The 15,140-nt window shown below is 46.5% G+C and overlaps 1 protein-coding gene across 1 annotated transcript; it reads left to right on the top strand.

Annotated features, from left to right (window-relative positions):
- Positions 1-2,826: 2,826 nt before the first annotated feature.
- Positions 2,827-12,677, top strand: vhll (von Hippel-Lindau tumor suppressor like). The gene is made up of 3 exons (XM_038781123.1): positions 2,827-3,055; positions 6,812-6,946; positions 12,251-12,677. The coding sequence occupies exons 1-3, from the start codon at positions 2,839-2,841 to the stop codon at positions 12,412-12,414; spliced, it is 516 nt and encodes a 171-aa protein (XP_038637051.1). The 5' UTR covers positions 2,827-2,838; the 3' UTR covers positions 12,415-12,677.
- The last annotated feature ends 2,463 nt before the right edge of the window (positions 12,678-15,140 follow it).

The following is a 15,140-nucleotide window of genomic DNA, read 5'->3' on the forward strand; positions in this document are numbered from 1 at the left end:
AGACAGAGGAACTGAAGCTCAAGTGCGAGGAGGAACTCGGCGAGGAGATGGAGGAGGGGGTATGGGCGGAAGACCCGAGTAGGGTAAATTCAACTGTAACATGTGCTAGGCTCAGCCTGATTCAGTTCAAGGTGGTCCACCAGGCCCACATGACGGTGGCCCGGTTGAGTACATTTTTTGGGGTGGAGGACAAGTGCGCTAGGTGTGCGGGAGGGCCAGCGAACCAGGTCCACATGTTCGGGCCATGTCCAAACCTTAGGAGATACTGGGAGGGATTTGCGGACGTCATGTCCCAGGTACTGAAATCTAGGGTGGTGATGAGTCCAGTGGTGGCAATTTTTGGGGTCTCGGAAGACCTGGGGTTTCAGGAGGAGAGGGAGGCCGATGTCTTGGCCTTTGCTTCCCTGGTAGCCCGGTGGCGTATACTGCTGGCATGGAGGGACTCAAAGCCCCCGAAGATCGAAGCATGGCTCTCAGACATGTCGGGCCTTTTAGGGCTGGAAAAAATTAAGTTCGACATGAGAGGATCTGTATTAGGGTTCGCCCGAAGGTAGCAACCATTCATCGACGTCTTCGCGGGGAATTAAATGTCAGCAGTGGGAGGGGGGAGGGAGGGCGGGAGGGGAGGGGGTAGGGGGGGAGGGTGGCGGGGGAGGGAGGGAGGGGGGGAGGGAGGGGGAGGGAGGAGGGAGGAGGGGGGAGAGAGGGGGGGAGGGGGAGGGGGAGGGGGGGAGGAGGGGGAGGGAGGGGGGAGGAGGGGGAGAGGGGGAGGGGGAAGGGGAGAGAGGGGGGAGGGGGAGAGAGGGGGGAGGGGAGATAGGGGGGAGGGAGAGAGAGAGGTGGGAGGGAGGGGAGGGAGGAGGGAGGGGAGGGAGGGGGGAGGGAAGGGGGGAGGGAGGGGGGAGGGAGGGGGGAGGGAAGGGGGGAGGGAGGGGGGAGGGAGGGGGGAGGGAAAGGGGGGAGGGAGGGGGGAGGGAAAGGGGGAGGGAGGGGGAGGGAGGGGGAGGGAAGGGGGCGGGGGGAGGGAAGGGGAGAGGGGGAAGGAGGGGGAGAGGGGGGAGGAGGGGGAGAGGGGGGAGGGAGGGGGGAGAGAGGGGGGAGGGAGGGGGGAGAGAGGGGGAGAGAGGGAGAGAGGGGGAGAGAGGGGGGAGGGGGGGAGGGAGGGGGGAGGGAGGGGGGGAGGGAGGGGGGAGGGAAGGAGGGGGGAGTTCCAGGATTTTGACCCAGCGACAGTGAAGAAATGGGAGACAATACATAGATCATAGAATTTACAGTGCAGAAGGAGGCCCATTGAGTCTGCACCGGCTCTTGCAAAGAGCACCCTACCCAAGGTCAACACCTCCACCCTATCCCCATAACCCAGTAACCCCACCCAACACTAAGGGCAATTTTGGACACTAAGGGCAATTTATCATGGCCAATCCACCTAACCTGCACACCTTTGGACTGTGGGAGGAAACCAGAGCACCCAGAGGAAACCCACGCACACACGGGGAGGATGTGCAGACTCCGCACAGACAGTGACCCAAGCCGGAATCGAACCTGGGACCCTGGAGCTGTGAAGCAATTGTGCTATCCACAATGCTACCGTGCTACAGGTTCAACGGTATGATGTTGAGGGGAGTACAGGAGCAGAGAGACCTTGGGGTTCAGGTGCATAATTCTCTGAAAGTGGGCAGGCAAGCTGAAACAGTTAAGACAGTTTATAGGATCCTTGAGTTTATAAATAGAGGCATAGAGTATAAAAGTAAGGAAGTGATGCTCCACCTCTACAAATCACTGGGTCGGGCCACATTTGGAGTATTGTGTTCAGTTCTGGGCAACTTAGTTAAGGAAAGATGTTAAAGTGCAAGAAAGAATGCAGAGGAGATTTACTAGAAGGATACCAGGAATGAGGAATTCTAGATACAAGGAAAGATGAGTTAAATTGGGCTTATTCTCCTTAGAGCAGAGGAGACCTAATTGTGGTGTTCAAAATTCTATTTTGGCGGTCTTCGGGGTTTCAGACCAGCCAGATCTATTCCTGGGGAGGAGGGCGGACGCCCTTGCCTTTGCCTCCCTGATTGCCCGCCGTAGAATCCTGTTTGGCTGGCGGTCAGCAGCACTACCCTGAGCTGTCCGACCTCTCGGAATCTCTCCAAGTGGAGAAAATCAAATTCGCCATCCGAGGGTCGGACGACGGCTTCCACAGAACGTGGGAGCCATTCATGCAACTGTTCCGGGACCTGTTTGTGGCCAACGTACATGAGGAAGAATAGTCGGGTGGCCAAGAACCAGGGGAAAATGGACGGGAATCGGGGGAAGGTAGCCGGGGGGAGGGGGGGGGGGGGGGGTACGGGCTCGGTATGGGGGTTTGATGGCAAGCCAAGGCCCAAAACCAAACTATAAATAAATGCCTATAAACATGTGCCTTGGCCATATTGGGGAATGTAAAATATGTATGCTGGCTAAAGGGGGCGGCCACAATTATTGTTATGAAGATGCTTACCTGTAAATATTCATGTTAAATTTTTGTGTTTTCCTTTTTTTTTCTCTCTCTCTAATAACTTGTAATTTGTCATATATAAAATATGAAAACTCAATAAAAAAACATTTATAAAAAAAAAATTCTATTTGTTGATTGCAAATATTTCTACAGCCTTTGCTGCCACTAATTTTAACTTGAGTTTTTTTTCCCCAACACTTGGACTTGTCTTTAAACCCAATTAGCCCTCCCCAGCTCTGTTCCTATTTGCACTCTCCCCCCACCCCCACCCCCGCAACGAATGGAATAAGTAGCTTCCGCCTTTGAGTCGAACACTCCTTAATTTGGTTGCCCTGAGTTCAGAAGTGAAAGTGATGAATGGGAGGGGCGGCGCTGCGCTGCAACCCGGGATGGCTTTGCTCACACCCAGGCGGCCGCTTAGGTCCCTGAATTCAGATGAGCCCACTTTCGTTCAATTTGTGAACCGGAGCCCGCGGATCGCAACGCCTTGGTGGATTGATTTTGACGGATTTCCTCGAAATTACGATGACATTCCTCCAGGGGGAACCCTGCGCATGTGCACATATCGGAGTAAGTAGCCGGGCCTGTGAACCGTGCAGGAGCTGAATAGCTTCAAGGGTCCTCTTTGAAATCGAGCTACGTTCCTGTAGCCTATTTGAGGAAATTGGACAAGCTCTGTACAGTTTCCTTGCAGACCTGGAACTGCTTAAAGTATAAAGTTCAAAGGGGTCCTATTACAGGTTGCATTGAATTTCAGTACATCCTTGGGCATTATCTGGGGCGATTGAATAAGTCGAATCTTCAAAGTGTATTTTTGATGTCACCCAGCAATGGGTAAAACGCTCATTATTTTTTTTGTAGTTGCTCTAGTATTAACTAGAACATTTGAAAAGAAAATCTTCACCTGCCATTCAAGCCCACCTAATTGGGTGAAATGTTCTTTCTTTGCTGGGTTTCAAGCTAACATTCTGCAATAGACTCTGGGTTGATGAGAACCAGGTGCATTCACAGAAACGTGTTCATTATCGGTGCAGCAATCCTGATAACAGTAGAGAAGCCCATTGCTGAATGGGTGGCATGGTAGCACAGTGATTAACAATGTTACTTCACAGCTCCAGGGTCCCATGTTCGATTCCCAGCTTGTGTCGCTGGCTGTGTGGCGTCTGCACATTCTCCCCGTGTCTGGGTGGGTTTCCTGGTGCTCCGGTTTCCTCCCACAGTCCAAAGATGTGCAGGTTAGGTGGATTGGCTATGCTAAATTGCTCTTGGTGTCTAAAATTAGTTGGGGTTACGGGGATAGGGTGGAGGTGTGGGGATAGGGTGGAATTGTGGGCTTGATTGGGGTGCTCTTTCCAAAGGCCAGTGCAGACTCGATGGGCTGAATGGCCTCCTTCTCCACTGTAAATTCTATGATGCTGTTTAAAAGAACAGTAACCAAACATTTTGAACTGTGGCTTGTACTGCTAGTCTGAATAGAACTGTGTCAACGTGGTTCAGCAATATCAGCAGCATGTTTGTCTCCAGCTGTGTTGTGCTATATGAGGGCTGTTGGAGACTCATCGAAGGTGGGTCTCGGTGTCTGCAAAGAAATTAGCCAGTGCTGCCTTGTTTATACCTCCAGAAATTGCATTGTACTAAATAGGGTAGATAAATCAAGAGGCCAAATAAAATCTCCCTTCTCTCCTATCTTCCATAATTAATTGGCAAATCCACAGTGATTCATCTGCTGTCGGTGACTTGTTAGAAAGTGTCTGCATGTGGATGTTGGTGACAGTAAGCTTTAATTTGCCTGATGTCTCCATGAAATTAGCTTACTGATGATCATTCTCTGGGTGCATAGCTGAAGAAAGGCCATTGGACAGAGTTACTAGCAGCCAGCCGGCCGGGATAGTTACTTTGCAATTCATTGTATTGGAACTCAACTCTGCCAAAGGCCAGTCAATTACATTGCAAAATGAAGTGGTAACAAGACTATATGCAAGAGAACATTTTTATCGAGGCAAAGTGATTAAAAAAAAAAAACACGTGGTAATATTTTGTTCTTAAACATTGTCAGATGCCCTACAAACAAAAGTACAGGCCCTTCGGCCCTCCAAGCCTGTGCCGACCATGCTGCCCGTCTAAACTAAAATCTTCTACACTTCCTGGATCCGTGACCCTCTATTCCCATCCTATTCATGTATTTGTCAAGATGCCCCTTAAATGTCACTATCGTCCCTGCTTCCACCACCTCCTCCGGCAGCGAGTTCCAGGCACCCACTACCCTCTGTGTAAACAGTTGCTAATCCTATCGATAATTTATGGACCAGTGTCTTTGTGCACTGAATAGAAACATAAACATTTTTAAAGCTGCATGAATTGAAAACTGAGTCCTGCGAAAGATGGTGAATGGGAGACAAAACAGCTGAAAATAATGATGGTTTTTGATGTGGCCAAGATTGAACTGGAAAATAGCATTATCTTTCACCAATGAGATGCAGTAAAGTTTATCAACTTGTTTTGGTATTCTAACGTTCTCATTTTATAGCGAACTGGCTAACCGATAGAAGTCAGAGTGGTGGTGGATGGTAAGTATTCAGCCTGGAGCCCAGTTATCAGTGGCGTACCGCAGGGTTCAGTTCTGGGTCCTCTGCTGTTTGTGATTTTCATTAATGACTTGGATGAGGGAGTTGAAGGGTGGGTCAGTAAATTTGCAGACAATACGAAGATTGGTGGAGTTGTGGATAGTGAGGAGGGCTGTTGTCAGCTGCAAAGAGACATAGATAGGTCGCAGAGCTGGGCTGAGAATTGGCAGATGGAGTTTAACCCTGAAAAGTGTGAGGTTGTCCATTTTGGAAGGACAAATATGAAGGTAGAATACTGGGTTAACGGTAGGGTTCTTGGCAATGTGGAGGAGCAGAGAGATCTTGGGGTCTATGTTCATAGATCTTTGAAAGTTGCCACTCAAGTGGACAGAGCTGTGAAGAAGGCCTGTGGTGTGCTAGCGTTCATTAGCAGAGGGATTGAATTTAAGAGCGGTGAGGCGATGATGCAGCTGTACAAAACCTTGATGAGGTGTGGAAGCTTTGGAAAAGGTGCAAAGGAGATTTACCAGGATGTTGCTTGGAATGGAGAGTAGGTCTTACGAGGAAAGGTTGAGGGTGCTAGGCCTTTTCTCATTAGAACAGAGAAGGATGAGGGGCGACTTGATAGAGGTTTATAAGATGATCAGGGGAATAGATAGAGTAGTCAGTCAGAGAGTTTTTCCCCGGGTGGAACAAACCATTACAAGGGGATATAAATTTAAGGTGAATGGTGGAAGATACAGGGGGGATGTCAGAGGTAGGTTCTTTACCCAGAATAGTGGGGGCATGGAATGCACTGCCTGTGGAACTAGTTGAGTCGGAAACATTAGGGACCTTCAAGCAGCTATTGGATAGGTACATGGATTACGGTAGAATGATGGGGTGTAGATTAATTTGTTCTTAATCTAGGACAAAAATTCGGCACAACATCGTGGGCCGAAGGGCCTGTTCTGTGCTGTATTTTTCTATGTTCTATTACAGTTGGATGGAGAAGTGAGCAATTGGTGGATTGGCCATACTAAATTGCCATTAGTGTCCAAAGTTAGGTGGGGTTAACTGCACCTAGGGGATAGGGTGGAGGTGTGGGGATAAGTGGGGTGCTCTTTCCAAGGGCTAGTGCAGACCCGATGGGTCGAATGGCCTCCTTCTGGACTGTAAATTCTATGATTCTATGGTGCAAGACTAATAATCTTTATTAGTGCCACAAGTAGGCAATGAAGTTACTGCAATGAAATTCCCCTAGTCGCCACACTCCGGCACCTGTTCGGGTGCACAGAGCGAATTCAAAATGTCCAATTCACCTGACCAGCACGACTTTCGGGACTTGTGGGAGGAAACGGGAGCACCCGGAGGAAACCCACGCTGGAAGGGGAGAGCGTGCAGATGCCGCACAGACAGTGACCCAAGCCGGGAATCGAACCCGGGTCCCTGGCGTTGTGAAGCAACAGTGCTAACCACTGTGCTACTTGTCCATGGCGGTAATTAGTTTTTTTTGTTGTGTTATAGTTACCTTGTCATTATGTTCCCCATCAGTACAACAGGTTCTGCTGCAGTTTATCTGTTGTGTGTTGCATTAAAAGGGAGCTGAATTGCTCCATACTAGGAACTTTGGAAAACCTTGTAAAATCACTGTTGGAATACAATCACTGTGCCCTTGTGGTTGATGTCCTGGAAAATAACACCCATGGCAGGTCTCACATGAGATTTCAGATACTGACAAACAGTCCATCGCTTGATGTTGAGTTCATTTTATTTTTTTCAGCTCACCCGTGGGTTTTCCGAGATGCAAATAGTGGAGACAAATTGCTTATAAATCAGGATGAGATATATTTTCCATCGTCTGCACAATATGATGAAGATGGTCCTATTTACGTGCCTATTTATGTTATAGTTCCAGGTAAATACAGCAGAAATAGCTTCATATTTAGCTGAACTCCCATCAATCACACATCACTGATCGTGGACCTGCTCTATGATCTACTGTGAATGATGGCACCGTCTGCATTATCTGAATACCATGCTTGATGGCCAAAATGGTGATTTAATTTATGACATTTTTCCAGCCACTACATTGAAATATTTCTCAAGTTTAAAAATTGCCCCTCTCAGTTCCATTATAATTCAGTTGTTAAATTATTGTGTAATTTCACCATTCGCACCGTGAAATCCCAGATTGAATCCATTATTTTTAGCCTGTTCCTGCTCCCACTGAACTGATTTTGTCCTATCTCAACTCTATTTTTGCCCCTTGTCCAGTTTCTTCCTACTTCATCCATGGCTATTTCGATACCCTCGTCACTTCAGCTGTTTCCCGTTTTCTGGCCTTAACTGCTTCATGTTCACAATGGACATCCAAGTCCTCTACACCTCCTTTCCACATCAAGACGGTTTGAAAGCTCTCCTCTCCTTCCTTGAATGGAGGCCCAAATATTTCCTCAACTATTTTGAACCCTTCCAGGGTCAACGTTTCCTCATCTAGCACCACACCCTGGGTAGCATCTACCTCCTAGGGTAAGACAGATGCAAAGTATCCATTCAATACCTCATCCATGCCTCCATGTGCCGAGGCTTTGGGTTCCTAATCGGTCCTGCTCCTTTTACTATTTATATACCTATAGATGACTTCTCTAATGTGTTTTTTCATCTCCCCTCTGGACCTTCGATATTCCTCTTGGTTCCTAACTGTATTTTCTACTTGACACCTGACATCAGCACACTTTTTCTTCCATATCTTAACATAACATCTCCTTTCCATTTGTTTACCCTCCATTTTTCCCTTTTAAGGGAATATGCCGTGACTGTATCTGGACCATTTCTGTTTTGAAGGTAGACCATTGTTCAGCTACACTTTTTCCTCTAACATTTGTTCCAGTCTAACCAGCCCAGTTCCATTCTTGCCTCATTGAAGTCTGCTCTCTCCCAGTTAATTATTTTTATTCTGGACTTCATCATCCTAAACATTACAACACAATGATCACTGTTTCCTAAATGTTCCCCCACTGACACTTGGTCTATATGGCCCGCCTCTTTCCCAAGAGCCAGGTCCAACAGTGCATCCTTTCTTGTTGGATTGGTCGTACACTGCTGTAGTCAAATTTCCTGAACACAATCTAGGAACGTTTTGCCCTCTGCGCCCTTTACATTACCACTGTCCCAGTCTATATTCAGGTAATTAAAGCCTCCCATTAAAACCTCTTTATAATATTGAACATGGAACATTACAGCGTACTGCAGGCCCTTCGGCCCTCGCTGTTGCGCTGACCTGTGAAACCACTCTAAAGCCCATCTACACTATTCCCTTGTCATCCATATGTTTATCCAATGACCATTTAAATGCCCTTAATGTTGGCGAGTCCACTACTGTTGCAAGCAGGGCATTCCACACCCTTACTATTCTGAGTAAAGAACCTACCTCTGACATCTGTCCTTTAGCTATGGCCCCTCGTGCTAGCCATCACCATCCGAGGAAAAAGGCTCACTGTCCACCCTAACTAATTCTCTGATCATCTTGTATACCTCAATTAAGTCACCTCTTAACCTTCTCTCTAACGAAAACAGCCTTAAGTCCCTCAGCCTTTCCTCATAAGATCTTCCCTCCATACCAGGCAACATCCTGGTAAATCTCCTCTGCACTCTTTCCAATGCTTCCACATCCTTCCTATAATGTTTGCATCTCTCTGCAATTTCCCTGCAGATTTGTTCTTCTGTATCCTTCTCACTAGCTGGCAGTCTATAGACTACATCGAGCAATGTAATAGTACCCTTTTTGTTCCTTAGCTCTAGCCAAATTGATTCTGCCACTGATCCCTCTACGATATCCTCTTTCTCCAACATTGCATGGCTCTCCCTGAGCAGTACCTTGTACCCAGGAATATTTAACACCCAATCCTGCCCTTCCTTGAGTCAGGTTTCTGTTATCACCACAATATCATATTTCCACATGCAATCTGCGCCTGTAACACCTCAATCATATTTACTATACTTTGTGCATTCACAGCCATGCACAGTAACTATGGTTTAGATGTCATAACTTTCTCCCTTACTCCAACTTCTTATTATCTTACTATTTTCTAATTTGGCGGTTTCTGCATCTCCTAGTGTCTTGTGCATACTGTATTCCTCTCTAATATATCGTCTTGGTTCCCACAGCCCTGTGAGTTAGGTGGAACTGTTCCCCACAAAGTTAGCAAAACGCCCCACAAGGTATTCCGTCCCAGCTCTGTTTCCTCATCTCTGCCGCATCTGTTTAGATGACACAACTTTCCATACCAGCACTTCTGAAATCCCTTCCTTTTACCTCAACCAATGATTCTCCCCAGTGGTTGATCGGGCATTTGGCTATGTCCGTTTGATTTCATGAAATTCTGCTCTCACCCCTGCCTCTCCCTCCCAGAACCATGATCGGGTTCGCTTGTCCCCACCCCACCAGCCTTCCACGTTCAATAGGTCATCCTCTGCCATTTCCGTCTCATCTAACATGATGCCACTATCAAACACCGCTGGCAATGCCCCCCCCCTCCCTCCCACAACCCACTTTCATCATTCCAAAGGGATATTCCCTCCTCAAACCTGGTCCACTTCTCAATACACATTTCCATGGAGACACAAGAGATGAAACTCCTGCCCTTTTATCTACACCCTTCTCACAGTTTGAAGCCCCAAACACTCTTTCCGGGTCAAAAAAATCTATTCATTTTGGCTTCTTTCAATTTTCGGGGAAGATGGTTCCATAGTGGCAATATCACTGAACTAATAATGCAAAGGTCTAGGCTAATGCCCAACAACAACTTGTGAAATTTAAATTCCCTTGATAAATCTACAATTTATCAATTGTCATCAAATCACATCTGGCCACGAATGTCCAGGGACGGAAATGTGCCATCCTTACCTGGAGTAAGGAGCCTACATTTGACCCCAGATCCACAGTAATGGGCAGGATTCTCCCTTTGGGGGACTAAGTCCCCAAGTCCGCCAGAAAACGGGCGAGAATCCGGACCTTTTCCTCAAGTTTTCCTCAAGTTGATTCTCTGTTTTCCAGGGGGCTAGCAGGACCCCGGCATGTGTCCCGCAGCTCTGGCTGCCGGCGGGGTCCTGCTGTACAGACCGCGCGGCTGCACATGCACACGGTGGCCGCACAGCGGGCCCAGGCAGAGGAAGATAGGTCGCGATGGCCCACCGATTGGTGCCCCCGATCGCAGGCCTGCCCGTCGTCGAGGCCCCCCACCGGTGTCCGATCCTCATAACGCCCGCGACTCCCGTGTTTACGCCAGGTGGAACCACATTAGAACCACGCCGGTGGGCACTCGGCCCATCGAGCGCGATGAATCGCCAGGGGGGCCTTTTCCAACAGCCCCCCACTGGCGCCACATTGATTGCGCGAATGCCGATGATTCTCCGGTCGCCGGAGGATCGCGTGCTGGCATGGGAGCCTATTATGGGTAATTCCCCGCCCTAAGGCAAGCCCGATTTCAGGGCGGAGGGTTGGAGAATCCCACCCATGGTTTACTCTTAACTGTCCTCAGAAATGGGCTTGCAAGCCCCTCATTTCAATGGCAATTAAGGATGGGTAACAAATCCTGGCCTTGCCAGTGACACCACCTTCCATGAAAAAGTAAAAGGTGACTATATTGTGTCCACTGCACACAATGTGGTCTCCTTATTTCCAAGACCAAACACCGACTGGATGACCGCTTTGCGGGATACCTCCATTCAGTCCATGATCTTCCTGCTCACCGTCATTTCAATTCTCTACCCTGCTCCCACTCTGACCTTGGCCTGCTACCGTGTTCTGGTGAAGCTCGAGGAACAACACCTCCTCTTTCTGCTGGGTACTTACAGCCATTGTGGACTCAATATCGAATAACAATTTTCTAACCTCTGCTTTGATTTGTATCCCTTTTACTTTGCAATCGGACATCTGCCATTCATACCTCATCGAGACACATCTTTTGTTTCTTGTTCTGTTACCGCTCCCTTTCTGTCGCCTCCAACCCCCTCCCTCCCCACCTTCTGCTATCATTTGATCAAAACCTATTATATCTCTAACTATTCTCAGGTTCTGATGAAAGGGCGCAGACCTGAAATGTTCATTGTGTTTCTCTCTCCACAGGAACTTGCTGAGTATTTCCAGCGTTTTCTCTTTTTGTTATTTCTAATGCAAGCAGGGGTATTTCAAATTACCTCTGCCTAGGGCTAGGCTGAGAAAAACCAGCCAAAGTTTCCACATCTCATTGATACCAATAATGACTTCAAATGGGTAGTAAATGGTTTTAAAAATAGTCTCATGACTGAAAATCGATCTAGCTATGATCCCAAGATCAAAGAAAAATAATTTATATATATATATTCCTGGTTTGCCCAATTCCACGGGCTCCACAGCCGACTAAAAGATATTTTGAGTGTGTTCCTGCACCTTAGGCTCACTGTCAAATGAGAAGTGTTTCCATTCCAGCCTTATTCCTCAGGACTGGCTGTCAGATTTATCCCAAAGACATCCAGTCCAGATCAGAAAGGGTTTTGGTTTGTTGCTGCCTTGGGTCTCACTGCCACACAGGGAGACTTAGAACAGCGTGAGTTAACTCCCAGGGAGTGCTAAGATCGCAACAAATTCAGAACTATCTCTGATTGTCTTTTTATCAAACATATGAGAGTGGGGGCGGGTAGAATTTCCATGGGATTACTCACTAATTCCTTGTCGTAAATGTGGTGGAAGTTAGACAGAAACGACATTAATAAGACAAGATGTGGGGAAACTTTTATCATGCAGAAGAACATAAAAGATTCCTTTCGCAAAATATATACTTTTAGGAAAATAATAAGCTTTGTTAATTACTGGGCAGCTAACAAATAGCCAGAAGCAAAACCTTGACCAATGTAAAAAGAGGCGGATTTATTTCCTCACTTGTCTGGACATTGAGGATAAATAGATGAACTCTCCATCGTTGGGCTGAGATAACCCAGATCGTTGAAAACTATGATTGAACAATGAATAGAAGAGTATTTATCTCTTTAAACTGCTTCCTGGGAATGTCCAGCATTTTCTGTTTGAGTCCAGCGCTTTGCTTAGTTATTGGCCCTGAGAATTGTTTCATGTCATGAGTCCTTTGTTTGCACCATTGGTTGACAATCCTGAATCCTTTTTAAAAACAATGCAAGTTAAATACATTCATCCCAGCGTGTAATAAATTCTATTTCTTTGCAGTATATTCACTGAAGGATTGTTGTTTGCAATGCGTTCGTAAACAAGTAAAGTCGGAAGATTACACTAAGTTGGAAGTACCAAAGTCGTTGCAAGCTGATCTCCAGAATTCTCCCGATCTGCTGCGGGAGATTGAAAACCTGAGCATGAAGTACAGGAACAGTTAATGATTCAAAACTACACCATTTCTATTCGGAACAGATGATAATATTTCATTTTGCCATCTCGATCTTGTTTTAGCATTTGAGGTTAACCTGGCTTTATTCTCACCATTGCTTGTTTTGTTAATGTAGGTTTGCTCTGTACAAATTGGCTGCTGTGTCTCCTACGTTACAACAGTGACTACACTTTGAAACTATTTCATTGGCTTCCAAGGGCTTTGAAATGTCGGATAGGCCTGAAAAATACAAGTTTTCCCTTTTTTATTAGATATCTGAAATTGAGTAACTTTGTTTCGCTGGAGTTTTCTAAATTCAGAACGCTTTGCTGAAAGATTTAATATTTGAGGACATTTTCGAAAGAGTCTCCTGAGCATTCTGGGCCACGATATTCCTCCTGCTCTGTTCTTACCAAAGAAGGGGGCAGCAATGTTGTACTCAAAGTCTGATTAACCCAATCACACAACCAATAGATCTGTCAGACGCTGGACATTTTGACTGCTGTTGAAGATTAGCAGCCAGGAAGCCATTTGACGCAAAGAACAAATGGGAGGCTACAAGAGAATGGGAGTATTTGTTTTATGACCACACCATAGAACCATAGAATCGTGCAGAAGGAGGAAATTCAGCCCATCGAGTCTGAACCGACCTTCTGAGAGAGCATACTCCCTGTAATCCCACCTAATCGCATCTTTGGGCACGAAGGGGCAATCTTAGACATGGCCAATCCACCTAATCTGTACATCCCTGTCATCCTCATACTGTCTGATTGGAGGGGTTCCTGCACTCCACCTCCATGGAAATTCCACCTCCACTTTCAATATGTTTGTGTAAAAGACATAGTGATAGTTATGAATAATAAAGATGTTCTGAACTCCAGGAGTTAAAATATTAGGCTACAGTATTAGAGCTAAATATAATTCCCACAATAATGGCCCATCATCATCTTCTGAGCCAATGGATCAACAAAGCAATCTTCAGTTATTGATTGTTTTTGACACTCCTATTGGGCCTGATTTTAACTCTGCAATTGGGACGGGTTGTGATTAGGTTAAAATTGAACCTTTTTGAGTCACTTCTTCATGGGAAGCAGGTATTATACCATAACTATGTCAACTTCTTCCTTTTTCACTTGTTCTTTTTCTGGAAGTGATCGTTCTTGCCCTGGGATACCATCCACTTGAATACGAACATATGCCACCCAATCAGTTTTTCAAAGTTTCTTATTTTGGGTGCTATCAATAACCTTCAATTGTGTTTTGTGAGTCTTTCGAAAAATGTTTATCACCAATGAGTTCAACGTAAGTGTGATTTATCAGCTTTAATATTTTTGCTGCTTTGTATTGTGTAATGTCTATGTTTCAATACCTGTTGGAACGGCTGCGTAGTTTCACTGGCACATTCGATTAGAACATTCTCCTACTTGCTTGGCTTCTGTCTCTGCTGTCTCCATGAGGTCATATTACTCTGACTAAAACACGCCAAACAAATTCACATTTCGGGTATAAAATTATCTCTCCCCTCCCCAGGTCGCCCCCATCGTCGACAACAATGTGCATTCATGTAGGGCCTTTAAAGTGGTAAAATATCCCAAGGCACGTCACAGGAGTGTTACTGAGTAGTGACAAAGAGTCATCCGGACTCGAAACGTTAGCTCCCTTCTCTCTCCACAGGCGCTGCCAGACCTGCTGAGATTGTCCAGCATTTTCTTTTTCTTGTTTGGGATCCTAGCGATCCAGTCATTTGTTTTTGTCGGATTATACAAGGTGGCTGATAAAAGAGGGTGCTGAGAATTTGCCTTGAAAAGGAGTGCAGTGCAAATTGGCTGATCAGATAAAGTCCCCTGTTCATCCCTTGGATTAATCCATTGTACAATGGTGTAAATGTTGAGAACTCTGGTCACCTTCTCTTCCACAGCCTGAGCTTTTCTTGCTGTGAACATTGGCTGCACGTCTAGCTGCAGCAAGGAGCAGCTCCCCATTGATTCAGAATTTCAACTCAAACTTTGAGGCAAATCTCCCGAACGGATTCAGGAAACCTGACTAGTTTGACAGGTCATCAGGACAGGGTTTGAATGATCATTCTAACAACATGGTCCAAGGCGAGCTCGGTGGATCCAAATGGGCTCAGCTGTTTGTGCAAACAATTCAGAAGTTATCCTACCAGCTTGCTCTTGTCCCGTAACCCTGTACATTCCTGAACTGCAGGGAAAAGAAACAGAATCTGAATTTGTTTAAACTCCTTAGGATATCGGCAAGCTGGGATTTTGGCAGGGATTTTCAGAGGTCCTGGAAGGGAGGGTGGCTCCCAAATCCAGAGATGGCAATATATGGCGTGTCGGAAGTTCTGGGGGGGGGGGGGGGGGGGGGGGGGGGTGGTGTGTAAGAGAGGCTGACGTTCTGGCCTTTGCCTCCCTGGTGGCCCGGAGTCTAATTTTTCTGGGATGGAGGGACTCGGAGCCTCCAAAGTCAGAGGGTTTGGGTCAGTGACATGGCAGAGTTTCTCAGGCTAGAGAAGATTAAGTTCGACTTAAGGGGTTCACTCGGAGGGGCAGCCGTTCATCGACTTCTTCAAGGAAAATTAATCGCCAGCCGGGGGCATGGAAATGAAGAATAAGGGCAGGGAATCTAACGTATGGGTAGTTAGGATTTAGGGCTGGGGAAGTTAGGTATGTTATTGTGGTTTTTTTTGAGTGTGATGGATCTCTGTTGTTTATGTGAAAATGTTAAAATTAT

Source organism: Scyliorhinus canicula, chromosome 20, assembly GCF_902713615.1.
Source record: "Scyliorhinus canicula chromosome 20, sScyCan1.1, whole genome shotgun sequence".
NCBI classification, from domain to species: Eukaryota; Metazoa; Chordata; class Chondrichthyes; order Carcharhiniformes; family Scyliorhinidae; genus Scyliorhinus; species Scyliorhinus canicula.